General features: G+C 35.4%; 1 protein-coding gene across 1 annotated transcript; it reads left to right on the forward strand.

Annotated features, from left to right (window-relative positions):
• Positions 1-12,867: 12,867 nt before the first annotated feature.
• LOC108840036 (2-oxoglutarate-dependent dioxygenase citB) lies at positions 12,868-17,064 on the forward strand. The gene is given in 9 exon segments (XM_056999940.1): positions 12,868-12,909; positions 12,911-13,036; positions 13,121-13,316; positions 13,391-13,489; positions 16,113-16,164; positions 16,286-16,407; positions 16,491-16,588; positions 16,675-16,733; positions 16,844-17,064. Coding segments are annotated over 9 exon segments (855 nt in total). The 3' UTR covers positions 16,905-17,064.
• Positions 17,065-17,969: the final 905 nt, after the last annotated feature.

Consider the following 17,969-nt stretch of genomic DNA (forward strand, 5'->3'; position numbering starts at 1 on the left):
ATAGCTCCAGTAAATCTTCTGAGTCTTCTGAGATATTATAAGTCGTCCAGACGACGTCCAGAGAAGTCGTATGGTGTAGTTGATCTTAAAAATAATTTATAAATTTTGTAAAAAATATTTTGATAAGTGAAAAATTAAAATCATATAATTATTAACAATTTAAAGTAATATAAAATAAGACATAATAAAATTGAATTATTTTTGACATAGATGAGTGAAAGTAGTGAATCATGATATTCTTTGGTTTAGGATTTGGCAACATATGTTGTAGTATTATATATATTCTTAGGGTTAGATTTTGGAAAGCTTCAATTTTTTTTTGAAAAATAAAATTTTACATGTATATGTTTATTTCTATGTATATTAAACACTTTTTAAGTTTAATTTGATTTTATGAAGTGTTTAGTTAGTTAAGTTAGTTTAGGGTCAAGACGCCTTACAGGAAAGTCGTTAAGAAGACTTCTCTGAAAGTCTTCTAACTCCCGTTAAAAATATTGAAGTCTTCTGGACGACTTACATAGTAAGTCGTTTAGGAAGTCTTCTATTAGTAGACTTACTTAAAAGTCTTCTGAATCGAAAATATTTAATCTAATTGGATTTTTTGTCTCTTTATATAAAGAAAAATTTACAAATTCTCTCTCATCCTCTTAAATTGCTGCAACAAAAATGTAATGTTCTCATTCTAAAACTCTCCATATGATACTTGCTCAAATTACCCTATAGTAATATTGTTCTCATCAAAAGAGATCAATTGTAGTATTTAGGGATCGAATCCACAGGGAGCTGAGGAATCAGTAGATCTTATCTTAACTAAGCTAGGTTCGAGATTTTAAAAAAAGTAAATAAAAGTAAACAGGAAACTGGTTTGAGTAGGACAATTTGATGCGGCCATCAAATCAGTGGTCGAACCAGAGTTCAACCAAGCTGCCCAAACCGGCCACTTTGGAGGCACCAGCGATAGAGGTTCAGTAAAAGAAGGCTATCTCGACCATCAGAAGGAGATTTCTCATGAAATCAATTTTAAAAGAAGGCTAACTCATCAAGGAATCCCTGAAATTTGGAATTTCAAGAAAATCTTCACGGATCAAGAAGTTATGGATTTTATAAGTCAGCCCATCTTCTCAGCATCCAATGGGGCAGATCAGCCATATTTCGGTCCATACAAGTCTAGCCATGAAGAGGTCTCGACTGAAGCCTTTTATTATACTAAGGAGAGCCTTTTAAGAGTCCAGACCAAGAAGAACCAAGACCAAAATCCAATCCAACCAGAAGATATACTTGGTTTACTCAAACTCCCAAAATCAGCCAAACCGACATCAATTTTGGAAAGCTCTCAACCAATTAATTTTGGTCCGACCCAAACCTATTTGTGGAAACCAGGAGATACTCTAAGCCAACAAGAAGACATCCAAGACTCTATACCATGCACCAGCAGCCAGAGGATCAGGCTGATTCTCATGCCATCAGACTTACCATATTTGGAGCAAACCGACATTAATGTCCAACAGCTCTTTTCTGCTCAAACCAGGAACGTGATCAGCTCCTATCCAGCCATAAAGAAGATTCCCAGGAAGCTCAGTTATCCCTTGAAACCATCCAGGTTCAAGATTATTCAAGCTCCCCCTTTGCAAGCAAAATCCCCACAATCACTCCAACGGCTAGTTTCTGATTTTGTGTCTTTGAAGATTCATTTCCTTTCTTTTTACTTTATGCACGTTTTGTTTAGTTCTCTCTGAGCATTATATAAGCTCTCTTAGTCCTTCATTTGTAGTCACCCTCGATCTTAAGAATTTATAAAAGTTTGTTTAGTTTTTATCAAAGTTTGTCTTTGAATAAAATCGATTGTCTTTAGGATTTAAAGTGTGATTCTTTGTTGTCCTATTGATTCGTTTAGCATAGGTTGTTGTGAGATTCATCAGCCAGTGTTAATCCAGATTGAGAGAGTCAATCAAACCCAAGGATTGAGAGAGTCAATCGTCATCTATCCATCTCCATCATCCATCATCTATCTTCAATCCATCAAACCATTCCATCCTATCTTTATCTTTTAGTTTCTGTTCTATTTTCATTATTATAAACTCATTGTTTTTCCTTTGTTTCCAGGATAGATTGGACTTCAGTAGGATAGCAAGTCGGCCATCTTCTTCATTTTCCCATCCGATCTCTATCTTAACCGATAAGATCGACCCATCGACCATCTTACCCATCGACCAGCTTCCCAGCCTGTAACACAATTACTCAATGATGATTTGATTTGGGTTAACAAGTATGATTTAGATAGCTAGACTTAGGATTACTATTCAGGTTATAGAGGTATGAATGCCTATGTGAGATGATTGCATGATATTAAAGACCCACCTAAGCAATAGCCCAACTGTCGTTGTGACTATCTATCACAAGAATCGATGAAAGAACTCTGTTGTGAGTCATCGATTAGGGCGTCGATCGGTGTGCTGTCGCCGATGTCGACATGTGCCCCGCGTCTATCGATCGATTACTTTATAGGAGTATCGATCGATGCGCTAGTAGCAAGATTTAAGCGTGTGGTTGAATACAGTTCGCCCAGTAATTTACCAAGTCAGCTGTCGCTTGTTCTAGGTAAATTACTAGCTCAGCGAAGATAGATCCAATGATTGATATCTCTGTATTCATGTGTTGGTTAGCTACTCCTACACAAGCATTAAGCATGATCTTCTAAGATAAATATCGCATGCTCATGTAATCATATTTTGGGCTAATCCCTCATACCTATTTGAATCATAAATCTAACAAGGGTGTTTACTCAGACATGGCTAAGCAGAACACAAACATAATCATAAAAAGCTTCATATTTAGATAAAATAAAAGGTGTTCAAGATTGCTCTCAATTTGATAATCCTCTTTCTCACCAAAAAGAAAAAATTAAATAAAACTTTTGTAAAAATCGTGTATGTGCCAAAACACATAGGCAAGACTTAAATACTCTAAAAATTAGGTTAAAACTCATCACGGGCGTTTTGGTTAATATATGGTGTCTTAGACTTCAAGTCGGCTGTGACCAAATCCGGGCTTCTGCGGTTAAGTGTCTCCTTGTCGACCTCAGGTGGTCGATATGGTCCTCTCGGGTATGAACTCTAAAGTGCTCCAAAATCATCATATTTCTTCCTTTACCTCCTGAACCTATAAAAATGCAATATAGACCCAAAAATAGATAGAATATATCCTAAAATACTAATATACCATGACTAAAAGTGGGTCAAATTCATGGTATATCACCAACCTCTCTCTAATCTCTTTGAACTTATAAACACCAAATGTTATATCAATTTATTGTTTTTGTCTCATGTCTTTCTCACAAATTTATCTTGTTTTTGCAGGTTTTTCATCACATGGTTCTCATCTTCCACTCATTTAAGGGTTTATCTATTAATTTTAGATATGTATTTTTGTGTTCTATAAAGGTAGATCTATATAATATTCCACTCATTTTCTCTGTTTTTAAGTCATTTGAACGTTTTTGGATATGCAGATATTTCAAATCTGGATTTGGATATGTAGGTTTTTTTTGGATCTGGAAGACTTCTGGAAAGTCTTCTCAGAAGTCATTTAAAATATAATGCCTAGAAGACTTCGAAGAAGTCTTCCAGACGACTTCCAGGAAGTCTTCTAGGCGACTTCTAGGAAGTGTTCTGAAAGAGTCTTCTCACATGTCTTCCTTTCATAACAGATCTGAGCGTTTTGGTAAGTTTTTATGTCTGATTTTTTCTTCAAATGGTAACCTCCTGTTGCATAAATTTCTTACATTTTTCCCAAACTAAAACTCTCCAAATCCACTCTAATCTCTTTGACTTGAAAACACCAAATTTTATATGAATTTTTCAAGTTTTCCTCATGTTTTTCTCACTAATCTATCTTTTTGTTGCAGGTTTTTAATCAGATGGTTCTCATCTTCCACTTGGATATGTACGTTGTGCGTTCTATAAAAGTATATTTATCTAATCTTTCACTCATTTTCTATATTCTTAAACCATCTGAACGTTTTTATATATGCAGGTTTTTCAAGATCGGGATTTGAATATGCAGGTTTTTCAGATCTGAAAGATTTTCCAGAAGTCTTCTCGGTAGTCTTCTACAATATAATGCGCTAGAAGACTTCCAGAAAGTTTTCCAGAAGACTTCCAATAAGTCCTCCAAAAGACTTCCAGTAAGTTTTCCAGAAGACTTCTGGGACCAGAAGACTTCCAGTAAGTCTTCCAGAAGACTTCCTGGCATCTTTTTCTATATCAAGTGGAGTCAAAGCTTGTCTTTGTAGGGGACTAATCTATAAAAGTTTTGTTTATGGTTTGTTTTGTGATTTGCATGTGTAGTTTTTTTGTAATTTTAAAGATATATTAATTAAAACAATTTGGTAAATATGTTCATTTCCATAATATTATCTTTCCAAAATTACTTTACTAAAATGTCAGCGATGAATACGATCACGCACTTATCCAAGTATTCCTGAAAACATGTTGTTCATTAACTTCATAAACACTGCTGGCGCGTTAGTCAGTCCAAATGGCATCAACAAGAACTCATAGTGACCATAGCATTTCCAGAACATCGCCTTCCTCTGCTATCGGGATTTGGTGATATCCGGATGCCAAATCTATCTTTGAGGACCGACGCTCCTTGTATTTTTTCCAACAATTTGTCGATTCTCGGTAGAGGGTACTTGTTCTTGATCGTCACTTTTTTCAATCCACGATAATCGATGCAAAGTCTGCAACTTCCATCTTTCTTCTTTACAAACAGGACAGGTGCTCCGAATGGTGAGCTACTTGGTCTAATGAATCCCTTATCAATTATATCCTCCAGCTGCTTTTTCAACTTGGCCAGTTTTGCTGGTGATAAACGATACAGTGCCTTCGATACTTTTGCTATACCAGGTTTTAATTCTATGGTAAATGCATCACCTCTGTATACTCGGCTACAACTAGAATAGTGTCTAAGTCGGTTTCCATATCTGATCCATTGATGTTGATAGTGGCGAAATATGCTTCACTGCCTTTCCCCACAAATTCTTCTGCTTGCATCATCGATATGATTGCTATCCCCGTACCTCTCTTTATCCCTTGAAAAATGATCCTTCCTTCGGTCCAAAGGAACATATCCCACGCATCTTTGGGCAATCCATCACGGTCTTGTGATACGTCAACCAATAAATTCCTAAGATCACCTCGTAGTGGTTTAACTCCATCTCCACCAGATTTCCTTTAAACTCAATGCCTTCTATGACGATGGGGACATCCTCATACGCTTCAGTAGACCTCAATAACTCGGTTCCTGCAGTTTATGTTCCTTTGGCGTTCAAGATGAACATGCCCTTGAATGTCCAACACTTAGTCAAGGTCGGAGACACAAAATTATGTGTTGCGCCAGTAGCAAACAAGGTGTGGGTATTTACTCCCCCAACTAAAACCGATCCTACACGATTAGAACTATGTTTAAGTCGACTATACTTGGACCAAACAAGAGTTATAAGTAAACTTCTAATCAAGAGGAGACATGAAACATACCGGCAATCGGTTCTCCTACCTCGTGATCCCCGACTACAAAGGCTTGTCCACCCACAGCTTGCCTTTTTGGTGGTGGCGGTAACTGCTCATTGCGCCCAGCTCTATCCTGTGGTGCTCCATCTTGTTGTCCTCCATGTAATTGTAGCCGGAAATCCCTTGAGATGTGCCCTCCTCTACCGCAACAGTGGCATCGAACATTTGCAGAGAGGTTGCATTCCTTACTGATGTGTCCTAGCTGGTTACACCTATAACATATTACTCCTCCTGATTTATTTGCTACAGGAGCTGCGTTTGCAGCCTCCCTAGTTCGCTTGGCTGTCTTTAGATGAGTGCTAGTTGTGAGCTTGCTTTCCTCCTCCAATCCTATCTCCTAGGAAGCTGCTGTCTCGAAAAGTTAAGCCAAACGGTCATACTTCCTAAGAGTACACATGTTCTTCAAATCCACTCTTGATCTGTTCTTGAATTTGCGGATCAGGTCTCACTCTTCCATACGCCTAGCTAAGAATCTCCTTAGGCGGTTGAATCCCTCCTTATAATCTTTCACCAACACGTTCCTTTGGCGCAGATTCTCAAACTCACTTTCCATCATATCTGTAGCTTCAGGAGGGACATATTCACGGTTGAACTCATCCTTAAATTCCTCCCAAGTCAATTCATAGCGTCCTCGCGCTAATTCCACCACACCTTCCCACCAGATCATGGCTTCATCTTTCAGGTAATGAACAGCTAGTTCCCTACGAAACTCGGCTGGACACCTTGCCAGATCCAAGTTCTTCTCCAGCTCTCTCCTCCAGTTATCTGCAGATGTGGCACTGGCTTTACCACCAAAATGATCCATCTGCATACCCTTCATGTACCTCATTACTTCCCAGTATGAGGATCCTTGAACATGAACAGGCACAAAAAAGGGAAGTGGTTGACGGTTCTGCACTCCCACGTACAGTACATTCCATGAGCATCAGCCTGGTTTGGTGCTTCATCAGTGGGTTCTTCACGCATCTGATCTCCAAAACGCTCATGGTACCTTTTTAACTCAGCCAACATTTCGGCATACCCTACTGGTTGGTCACTATGCTTACTTCCCCTCGCTGAGTTTCCACCTTCAGTCTCAGTGTTAGTTCCATTCACACTTCCCACGGAACAGTCGGGCTAGCTTCCCGAACCACACATGCTGCAACGCCTCTTCCTCTAGCGGTTTTTCTTCCTCTTGGTGCCATTCTGTTCACGCAAAACTAACTCTTAGATTTTTTTCCTATTTATGAATGACTTCAAAATAAAAGAATGGTCTCGATGGTGCTATAAACTCTACTTTTAAAATCTCCATTTGTTATTGCTGAAAAATCAAAACAACTTTAGAAATACAAAATTTTTTTAAAGATCTTAAACTTTATTCCAATAGAAACCAGACAAAAAAACGTTTCCACCTCTACAGCTTCAGGGGTTAGGACCGGAGGCCCTATAGGCTCTGATACCACTTGCCACACCCTAATCTCGCTTAACCGAGATGGCATGAATTTCAATTGCCTTCGTTCACAATAAACACTTAAATAGGCAAATGCAAATCTCATTCCCAAAGATTGAATCCAAATGTCTTACAAAACCGTACTAGAACGAATAGGAAACTCTTAAAACCAAATCACCAAGTCTTAAAAAGAAATAACTTAAAGAAAACCCAACATCCCGAAATCCAGCACCGCAACTACTCCTGCTCTCCCTCGAACTCACCTGAAAACAAAAAGGAAGGTTGAGTATTTTAACAAATACTCAGTGAGGGAAGCTCTAGGAGCCCCAAAATCAATCACCAACAATCATCACACAACATAGCATAAGCATCTAACTTAAACATCAAGAAAAACAATAACAAGCAACAAGAAACGAGGATAAACTCTGCGATGCCAACATGAGGCTACGCCACCTTGATCGTCCCCGCGCTTCTCATGTTATCGGGTGATAGCTCACCACCTCGATCGGTCCCATGAGTTCAACGACTACATGCCATTACACCACCTCGTTCGGTCTCCGCATTATCCGCGCCACCACACTCACATGATCACGCTACCTCGTTCTGTTCCCGCGCAATCCATATTACAACACTCAAATGATCACATCACCTCGCTCGGTCCCCGCGAGATCCATGCTACAACACTCACATGATTACGCCATCTCGTTCGGTCCCCGCGAGATCCATGCTAAAACATTCTCATGATCACACCACCTCGTTCAGTTCCCGCGAGATCCATGTTACAACATTCTCACTTCACAAACAATGAATCATGCCACCTCGTTCGGTCCCTGTGAGTTCAACGACTACATGCCATTACACCTGATATACCATGGATTTTACCCGTTTTTAACCATGGTATACTAGTATTTTATTATATATTTAATATGTTTTCTAGCCTGTTAGATATGTTTTCAGGTTCAGGAGCATTTCGTGAGAAATTGATGTTTTTGGAGCATTTTGGAGTACAAGCGATGATATACCCGAGTTGACCATTCAAGACTAAGTCGGAAGTCAACATTGCGATTATAATCGATCGATACTCATCCAGAGTTGTCGATCGATGTAGCTGAGAAGATCCGCGTACTAGAAGATTATAATCGATCGATACACATCAGTGTTAACGATCGATATCGAGGACGAAATGGTTTAGCCGACTACTTCACCAAGACTTCACCAAATTACGAGATTGCCTCTGGCGAGTTTTTAACCTAATGGAAATGCTTAAATATTCTTGCTAAGTGTTTTTTGACGGCAACTTCGAAAGAAGCAAGCTTTTGACAACTCAAGAGAAAAGCAGAGAGTGTGAGAGAGAGACTAGAATTTTATATTGTTTTGAGAGATTGGAGAGATTTCTCATCTCCTTTTGTATTTCTACTTATTTCTATCTATCAATTCTTTCATCTATCCATTGTCATGAATTGCTTAGCTATGTCTGAGTAGTCTACTTGTTAGATCTAGGGTTTAGATAGGTTTGTGGGATTAGCCCAGAACTATAATTGTTAAGTTGTGGTACTCATCAATTGGATTGCACTCTATGCTTGTTCTATATTAACTAACTAGAATATAGATCACTAGGATCTTTGATTATCTTGAATTATCCATTTGAGCTAGCTTGTCTCCCGTTGAGAAGAGCGACAGCTCCTCCTTGAGACCTAGTGTTCATTATCGGCTCGCGCCTAGGCATATCTAGAAGCCGTCGATCGATATCCCGACAGGTGAATCGATCGCCGAGCGAAAGGTGTATCGATCGATATCTCAAAAGGATATCGATCGACTCTTTTTCTGTGTCAACATACGACAGTTGAGGCCAGAGATCTAGATTATTTGACCAGTGATACATCACTTGAGTTAAACGGCTGAGATCTATAGTATCATGCAAGCAACTTATTAAAACATTTATAGAAATTATAATCTCCATTCCTGAATAAAAGCCTTATGTCTAGCACTCTTTATCACATTTAAACAACTCATCATATTGTTAGTTAGAGCAACTACCTTGTTCATTTTAGGAATTGTTACTTTTATTTCCATCATATAAACCAACTTCACCTAGGATTGATTAGTAGATTTTATTTAATTGGTTCCCTAGCTCCTCGTGATTTGATCCCTAAGTACTACAGCTGTACCTCTTATTTGAGAGAGTAAGCTCTACTGGGTAATTTGAGCACTATCAACACCACCTCGTTCGGTCTCCGCGTTATCCGCGCCACCACACTCACATGATCACGCTACCTCGTTCTGTCCCCGTGCAATCTATATTACAACATTCACATGATCACGTCACCTTGCTCGGTCCCCGCGAGATCCATGCTACAACACTCACATGATCACGCCATTTCGTTCAGTCCCCGCGAGACCTATGCTAAAACATTCTGATCACGCCACCTCGTTCGGTTCCCGCGAAATCCATGTTACAACATTCTCACTTCACAAAAAATGAATCATGCCACCTCGTTCGGTCCCCGCATGACTCAACAAGAAACAATGCAATGCCCGAAAACTCTCCAACACGTTGCACCGACACCCATAGGCCTTACACCATTCTCTAACCCATACACATTTCTCATATATATATATCACCCACATATACCATAACCTCAATCAATACAACCATCACATACAATCCTCATACATCATTCAACCTAGCAATAGATCTATGTCTTTCACATATCAAGCATCAAGATATATATTATATGTATAGGTAGATATAGTTATGATCTATGGAAAACATGTATGTATGAATGATCAACCTAAACACTTCTACCATTATGAGGGAATGATAGAAGGAGATATAGATTGCAACAAGCCCTCACCTTAGCCTATATCTGCGAGATAAGATAAGAAACGATGTAGATATGTATCCAATGGATCCTCACGAACCAGATATATAAGAACAAGGGTTGGTTTCTATCGGAACCCGAGATCAGAGATCTCAAAGGAGAAATAGATAGGAGAGAACTAAAGGGAAATTTTAGGTTTTCCTTACCTTCACTAGTTTCTAGACCTAGAACAAAAAGAGAAGAAGACTCAAGAAAACGGCGAGAAGGACATGTGCACGACACGGCGAGATCTCCTCTCCGGTGAGGCTACGCAGTGGTTGGTGGAGGTTTTGGGCCGCCTCTAGTCTCTCTCTAACTGGCGGGGCTTTGCTGTGTTTTTAGTCTCCGGTGAAAATCTAAGGAGCTATCTCCTTTTTATAGTACAAGAATTGGAAAACCCTAGATTTTCTCTACATGATCCATAACATCTCGGACTTCATCATTAACAATTGGCCCGGGATCCGGGATGTGACAACTAAAGTACTTACGGGTTGTAGAGATAAACCTGATTCTCAGAGTTAGGGCCTGACTGGTTTCCCCGCTACCACCCACAAACGCAGCTTTTGCGGTTGGTAGTGGTTGAAAGCGTTTCAAAACAATCACACAAACCGCTACTAATCGTTTCAACCTGCTCTAAACCTCTTAAAATAAAAAGTTGGTTCTAGTTTGCATTTGCGGTTGCGGTTAGATAAAAAGTTTATAAAATTAAAATTTTGAAATATTTTAAAATTTGACATAAAAAATAAAAAATGGAAATATTATAAATAAGAATATATACACACTTTATATATTAATTTAAAATCAAAAATAATATTATAATTTGTTTTATAAAAACTTTAAACTAACTATCATTAGATTTTTTTAAAAAAATTAATATACATACATATATAACACTACAAGAAATTGTTTAATTTTTGACCACTAAATTGGAAAGAAGTTGGTCAGAAACAAGCATTTTCGTCCAAATTATAACCTTCTAAAGTCGTCAAAAATCTTCCGTCAGAAATCAAATTTGGTTAGGAAGTGGTCAAAAAATATTTGACCATATAAGTGGTCAGTAGCGTGGTCGGGAATTTCGTCATAAGCTGGTCACAACATTTTTAACCATTTCCTGACGTGTTCCTAACCTTTTTGTTTTGACGAATTATTGACCACTTTGTGTCTAACGTTTTTGATGATCTTCTGACCAGCTTGTGACAATTGTTTTTGACAAATTTCTGACCACAGTTTTTTTTGTAGACTACTATTTTTTTATTAATTAATTAATATAGAATAACATATTAATTAGTATATATAAAAGAAATTTGAGATTTAAATGAAATGAAAAATTATTCTTTACCAGCAATAGCTTCATGTACATCTTTTGGTAGAAGTCCTGCAAATACAAATGGAAGTAGTCGTTGCATGAAAATATGACAATCATGACTCTTCATCCCAGATAACTGTTCCTCGTGACTATCAACACAATTTCTCAGATTGGAAGCATATCCGTCGGGGAATTTAACGCTAGACAATATCCACTGAAAAAACTCTTCCTTCGCAGTTGCATTCAGTCTGAATGTGGGAGTGGGACCTTTTCCGTTGGCCATAATATGTAGCTCATCTCGCACACAAATACTAGGCAAGTCTAGTCTAGACTTTAAGTTGTCCTTTGTTTTCCCTTGGACATTAAAAATTGTGTTCATGATGTTATCAAAGAAATTTTTCTCAATATGCATGACATCTAAGTTGTACCTTAGCAAATGAGTTTTCCAATATGGCAAATCCCAAAAAATACTTTTTTGTGCCAGTTATGATACTCACCACAACCATCGACTGGATCATGCCCGTTTCCACCGCATTCTGCAGTTGTATATGCTCCAAAATCTCGAAGTTGGTCCAATAAATAGCGACCATCTAGCTCTGGTGGTGGTGCATCATGAACAACTTTCCCCTTTGTAAATAAAGTCTGACTCTGACGATAAGGATGTGAACTCGGTAGAAACCGCCTATGACAATCAAACCAACATGTCTTTCGCCCATTTTTTAACTGAAATGCATCAGTACTATCTTGACAATATGGACACGATAACCTTCCATGTGTTGTCCATCTAGATAACATTCCATATGAAGGAAATCACTGATAGTCCACATAAGCACTGCACGCATCTTGAAATTTTGTCGGCATGAAACATCAAATGCTTCGACACCATTTGCCCATAACTCTTGCAACTCACAAATCAGTGGCTGCAAGAACACATCAAGAGATCGTTTTGGATGTTCTGGACCAGGAACAAGTATGGTCAGAAATAGAAACTCTCGTTTCATGCACAAAGAAGGGGGCAAATTGTAAGGTGTGACAATCACGGGCCACAATATTATAAACATATTATTATTATTAATCATATTATATTAATAATTATTATATTTTATCATAATAGTATGTTTTTATATTTTTATAATGATATAATATTTTTATATTGGTAATTTATTAATAAACTTCTGCAATATCTTATAATTAACCAGTCGCTACCATTCATAGATCGCTATGCTACTTTGGTTGTTCTATTTCGGTTTGGTTACCCAAACCACCTCAAATTTGAGTAATAAAATAGTCTTTTGATGCAAAAAAAAAAATCAGTCGCAAATATTCCGTAAACGAAACAATTTTTAAACAATGTGTCAGTCATACAAAACACTAGATAACGCTTGAAACTACAACCACCCGCATCCGCAAACTCCCACACTCGCAACCGCAACCGCTGCGTTTAAACTAGTCGGACTCCTTAGTAGAGAAGATCAAACGCGATCTAGAAAGAAAAAAAGTTTTTAAAAAAATCTCGACAAAATATTAGTTTAGTTTTATTATACTATTAGTGGTATGAGTCATCTTTTCATTGTTCAAGAAAACAGCAAATTTATAGCCTTATTAAAATCGTCTTTTTATTGAATTAATTTTATTATCTTTTTGTTTGCATATTCCTGCAATTATATGGCTACCCTGCAATTATATAGCTACCCACTCGTCATGAAAGGAAGCAACGCAAAAGACATTTCAGTCAATTACTCAAAACAAAGAAATGAGCGAAATGCGGACTAAAAATCAGGTGGAGGATTCTATTATCCAAGAATCATTGCTTACTTGCATTGATCTCGGAAACTCTGATGTTCACCAATCAGCTCTTTTGCTTAAGAAGGTGTTCGTCCATTTATTTTTATTACTTTTCTTTTTCCATTTTGTAAGAAACCATTGATTTTATCAAGGGAATTTATTGTTTCAGGCATGTCTGGATAGTGGATTTTTTTATGTTATAAACCACGGAATCAGCAAAAAAGTCATGGAGAAGGCTTTCGAGCAGAGCCAAAAATTCTTCGCTCTTCCTTTGGAAGAGAAGATGAAAGTGTTGAAAAACGAAAAGCATCGTGGCTATACACCTTTGTATGATCAAATCCCTGATCCTGAGAATCAGATTCAAGGTACGTGTAATTAGTTTTTCACTTCAAAAAGTTATGTTGAGTGCTCTCATATCTTGTCTTCTTTTTTGTTTTAGGGGATCACAAAGAAGGTTACTACATTGGGTCAGAAGTTCCCAGAGATGATCCTCAGTGGGATCGGCCATTCTATGGCCCCAACACGTGGCCTAATCCTGGTTAGTGAGGTCATTTTTATTTGCTAGAGCATTTCCAAATAGAGGATGTTAATTAAGTTCTTATCATAAAAATAACTAAAAGACAGGAAATAAAAAGATCAAAGTTTCTTTACTAACACTAGCGGGTGTTAATTTTTATTTTTTTATCTTTGTTTGTATTAAATGTTATACATGATTTGTAATGTATGTACTAATATAACATTTTGAAATAACAATGTGTTTAATTACATTAAATAATATTTTTTTTGCGTTCTACCGTAAATTATATGATCAATATTTATTGGACATCATATAAATAAATCTAATATTTTCATAATTAGATTTATGTATAAAATATCTTGAAAATAAAATTTATGAATTAAAAGTAAGAAAGTAGACAAATATGTGTTAGTATGTTATTAAAATTGATACAAATTGATACATTAGTTATAAAATTTGTAATAAAAAAAAATTGTAGGCAATTTATTCCATAGAATATTCGATTTATTTAGTTGTATACATAGTTTTCAAATTAGTGAAGGTGTGTTTGTGTACGTATTGTAAAAATATTTTATAAATCACGTTATGAGTATAATGTTTAACTTTAATTATTTCTTAATTAACTTTATAATACTGTATTTATACCAAAGATTATGAAAATACTGAATATATGGATTTAAACTTGGTCAGCAAAATTTTCAAAAAAATGTATAGATTTTTTCTTGAAAATTTTAATTAGCTAAAATAGCTAGAAATGTGATTTAAATTTGTAATATATATTTATTTGTATAAATGATAATATATATTTCAAACTTTACCCGATTAAATAATTTTTAAATATGACATTTTTAAACACAATAATTTATTTGAGTAATTTTATTTTGTCTTATAAACCATCAGTTGTATTATCCATATTTTTTAGATTATGACTCGTATATCCGCACAAATGTATATTAATTTTTATGTATCAAAATTTTATGATAATATATAATAAATTTGTTGTATATATTATTTAACATATATGGTACTATATATTTTATATTTTCAACATTTATCATACAGAACTTACATTGGGTTATTATTTATATGAAAATATATGTAACATCTATATTAATATATTATATAAATGATTCTTTTAAGTGTCTTTTATTTTTAGTCATTACTAAAAAGATAAAAATATAATTGCATAAATTTAAAAACAATATTGTTCATTAACTATTTAAAGCTGGATTTATTAATTATTTTTAAAGACACACATATATAATAATAAAATAGGAAAAGACAATGACTACAATAAGTTAAGTTTATTAATTGTTGTTGCCATACTTTTTAATTATAATTCAATTTTGGAAATGCATTAATTAAACAGAAAAAACAAAGAATTATAGAATGTGAGTACATGTTGAGTTAAATATATAGTGGAGATACAAAACTCTAGAGGAGAACAAATATCTTAACCACATTTGCAAGCCATATCAGGCACAATAAATTCAAAGAAAATTTTGTTCATTGTGATTTATGGTTAAAAACCTATAATATAGTAAATTCAAAGATTTGGTTGGTATTCGGATTTAATTAAAAACTTAATATCTCGGATAAAAAATAGGAAAGTGCAGATTTTGTGGTTGTTTATGGTATGTTTTGATTTGACCCAAAGAAATAGCAAGATTAAGATTTGCTTGCTTTTTATGCTTGAATTTGTAATCCAATTAAAATTTTGAATGTACTTCTGTTTGAATTGAATTATAAATACTAAGATTTGTGATTGTTACGAAAATTGTCGGTGTAATTGAGTTTGACCTCCAAATTTTCTCACAAGTGAATTAGGAGTATAATATTTTGGGAGGTGATTATTTATATATAAAAGCAATGACTCGTACATCATATCAGCTACAATACTTTCTTCTACTTTGAGATGATAGAAGTAAAACCTATTGAAATGGATCCTTATTATGAACTATTATATTTAACGTATTGAATTATTCATAAAGTTTACATAATTTTTCTGTTGGTTTAGGTTAAATAAAGTAGAAAAAGTATCATGGACATGTAAACTATGCTATATTATCAATAGTGGAATAGAAATAATATTCTACGTGGAGGAAAGTCATACACTTTTTTTAATTAAGATTGATCATTTATGGAAAATATTTAATAGCTGGAAAAGACAAACATCTTTTAAGTAAGCTTAATTAAATTTTCAGTGGCATTGAATTGTAAATATTATGCAACTTATAGGGTAAGTCTATATGTGTACTTCTGTTTTAATAGAGTAGATGTTTAAAAGAAACCCATCAAAACTTGTAGTCTAAATGTTTGTCTCTTATTAGTTAAGATTTAAAAGTAAAATAACTTTAACTAATTAACTAAATTTATCAAAAGATTAATATATTTCATTTCAAGAATTCTATATTTCATTTCAACCATTAAGGTTGTTCTATACCTATGGGTTTTTTATGATTTGAAATTGGTTTAGTTGAGAAAAAATAGACTCTGGTGCTCTGGTTTATAAGTTTATTCTCTTTCCCGTTTTAATACTTCTCATTTTTATTGTATATACTTAGCGTTTCAAAAACTTTAGTGCAGCAATGCATACAAAAGTTAGTGCCATTCTCTTAAATAGAACTTATGTCTTTTCCGGCAGATGTTTTGCCTGGGTGGCGAGAGACAATGGAGGAATACCATCAAGAAGCACTGTAATTCTCATTTTTGTATTCTTTGCATTGTGTTTTTCAAGTGTTGCGTTTGATTCCTCTATCTATAGAGTTCAAATTTTAGTTCCTTGAGGGTTTGCTGAATGTTCATCTTCTGTATCAGGAGGGTTTGTAAGGCTATTGCAAAACTATTGGCATTGTCGCTTAACTTGGATGCAGATTACTTTGATAGCCCTGAGATGCTTGGAAAGCCTATTTCAACTTTACGCTTGCTTCACTATGAAGGTGATATATATTTGAAACAAAATCACTTAAAAATTTATAAGCATTGTATATATGCCAACCTCAATGCTATGATTACTTCTTAGGAAAATCGGATCCCTCAAAAGGAATATATGGAACTGGAGCACATTCTGATTATGGGATGATTACACTCTTAGCAACAGATGGTGTAATGGGACTACAGGTAATGATTTGCGAATCAGAAAAATTCAAAATCACATCTATTATTTTATGCATATACTTTTGAAGCTGTAGTATAAACCTTGACAGATATGCAAGGATAGGAACGCTAAGATTCAAAAGTGGGAATATGTACCGTCGATTAAAGGGTACAACATGAGAATTTAGTTTCCCGCTATACCAACCCTCCTATGTAAAATTGTTGTTCCCTAATTAACAGTTTTGGTGGACTTATATGGTTTATTTTCTCTCTCTATAGAGCAATTGTTGTGAATCTTGGTGATATGATGGAGCGTTGGAGCAATGGTCTTTTCAGGTAATATATATTTCTCTTTGGGCACACTTGATACACATTTTATGTCATTGCAAGTTAATGTTTCTAACTGTCAATTTTTTCACGAGCCTTTTATTTTTTTCTTTACGTTAAAGATCCCACATTGCACCGGGTTATTTTAAATGGACAGACTCGATATTCCGTAAGTCTTTTACTAATTTCCACTTTATAGTGATGTTCTTGTCAGTGTAATCATTTTACAATAGTGTTATTATGTATACCGTCATAGATTCCATTTTTCGTGGAACCGAATCACGACTGCATAATAGAGTGTCTTCCAACTTGCCAGTCCGAAAACAATCTTCCCAAGTAAGGGTTTAAACTTTTTATATTCAGAGATACGGTCTTTCATACTGTCTTAAATAACTTTATGGCTGTGTTTAATGAATAGATATTCCGCAATCAAATGTTCGGCGTATCTCACCCAACGTTACGAAGAATCGCATTTGAAGTTCAGCAGCTACAAAAAACAAACTTGAGTGAAGTTTGTTGTCCACCCCCTTTCCACTATCCTTGGTTTTCAAGTTGCGTTGATTGTCTTTCCATATTATTAGAGTCGCTTTCGGTTTGGCTTGTTCTGTTGTTCACCATGGTTATATCTATTAAAACCTATGGAGTTGAGATAATGTGATTAATAGGCTCCTTGTTTTTTAAAAAAAACTATTTGGTTCATTCACCTGAAGATCAACTAAAATTAAGGATTTACCATACCTGAAAAAGAAAATATAAATTTTACCTTTACAACATTTTGTAGTAGAACATAGTTCACCTTTAGTATCTTTCTTAGTACCCTTTTGATGTGATCATCTTTTTGATATCAGTCAAATTATCTTAAAGAGTGACTTTACTCTCTCAAATAAGAGGTTCAGTTGTAATACTTAGAGAATCAATCCACAGAGAACGTGGACACATAATAAACTCAATACAGTCGCAATTAAGCTAGGCAAATAGATTATAAAGCAGTAAATAAACTAAAACAAGTTGAACAAGGCAGTTTTTCAATAGATTGATGAGTTGATTGATGGAAGGTTGATTGCTAAACTTAGGGTTT

The sequence above is a fragment of the Raphanus sativus genome, chromosome 2 (genome assembly GCF_000801105.2).
Source record: "Raphanus sativus cultivar WK10039 chromosome 2, ASM80110v3, whole genome shotgun sequence".
In the NCBI taxonomy this organism is placed as follows: Eukaryota; Viridiplantae; Streptophyta; class Magnoliopsida; order Brassicales; family Brassicaceae; genus Raphanus; species Raphanus sativus.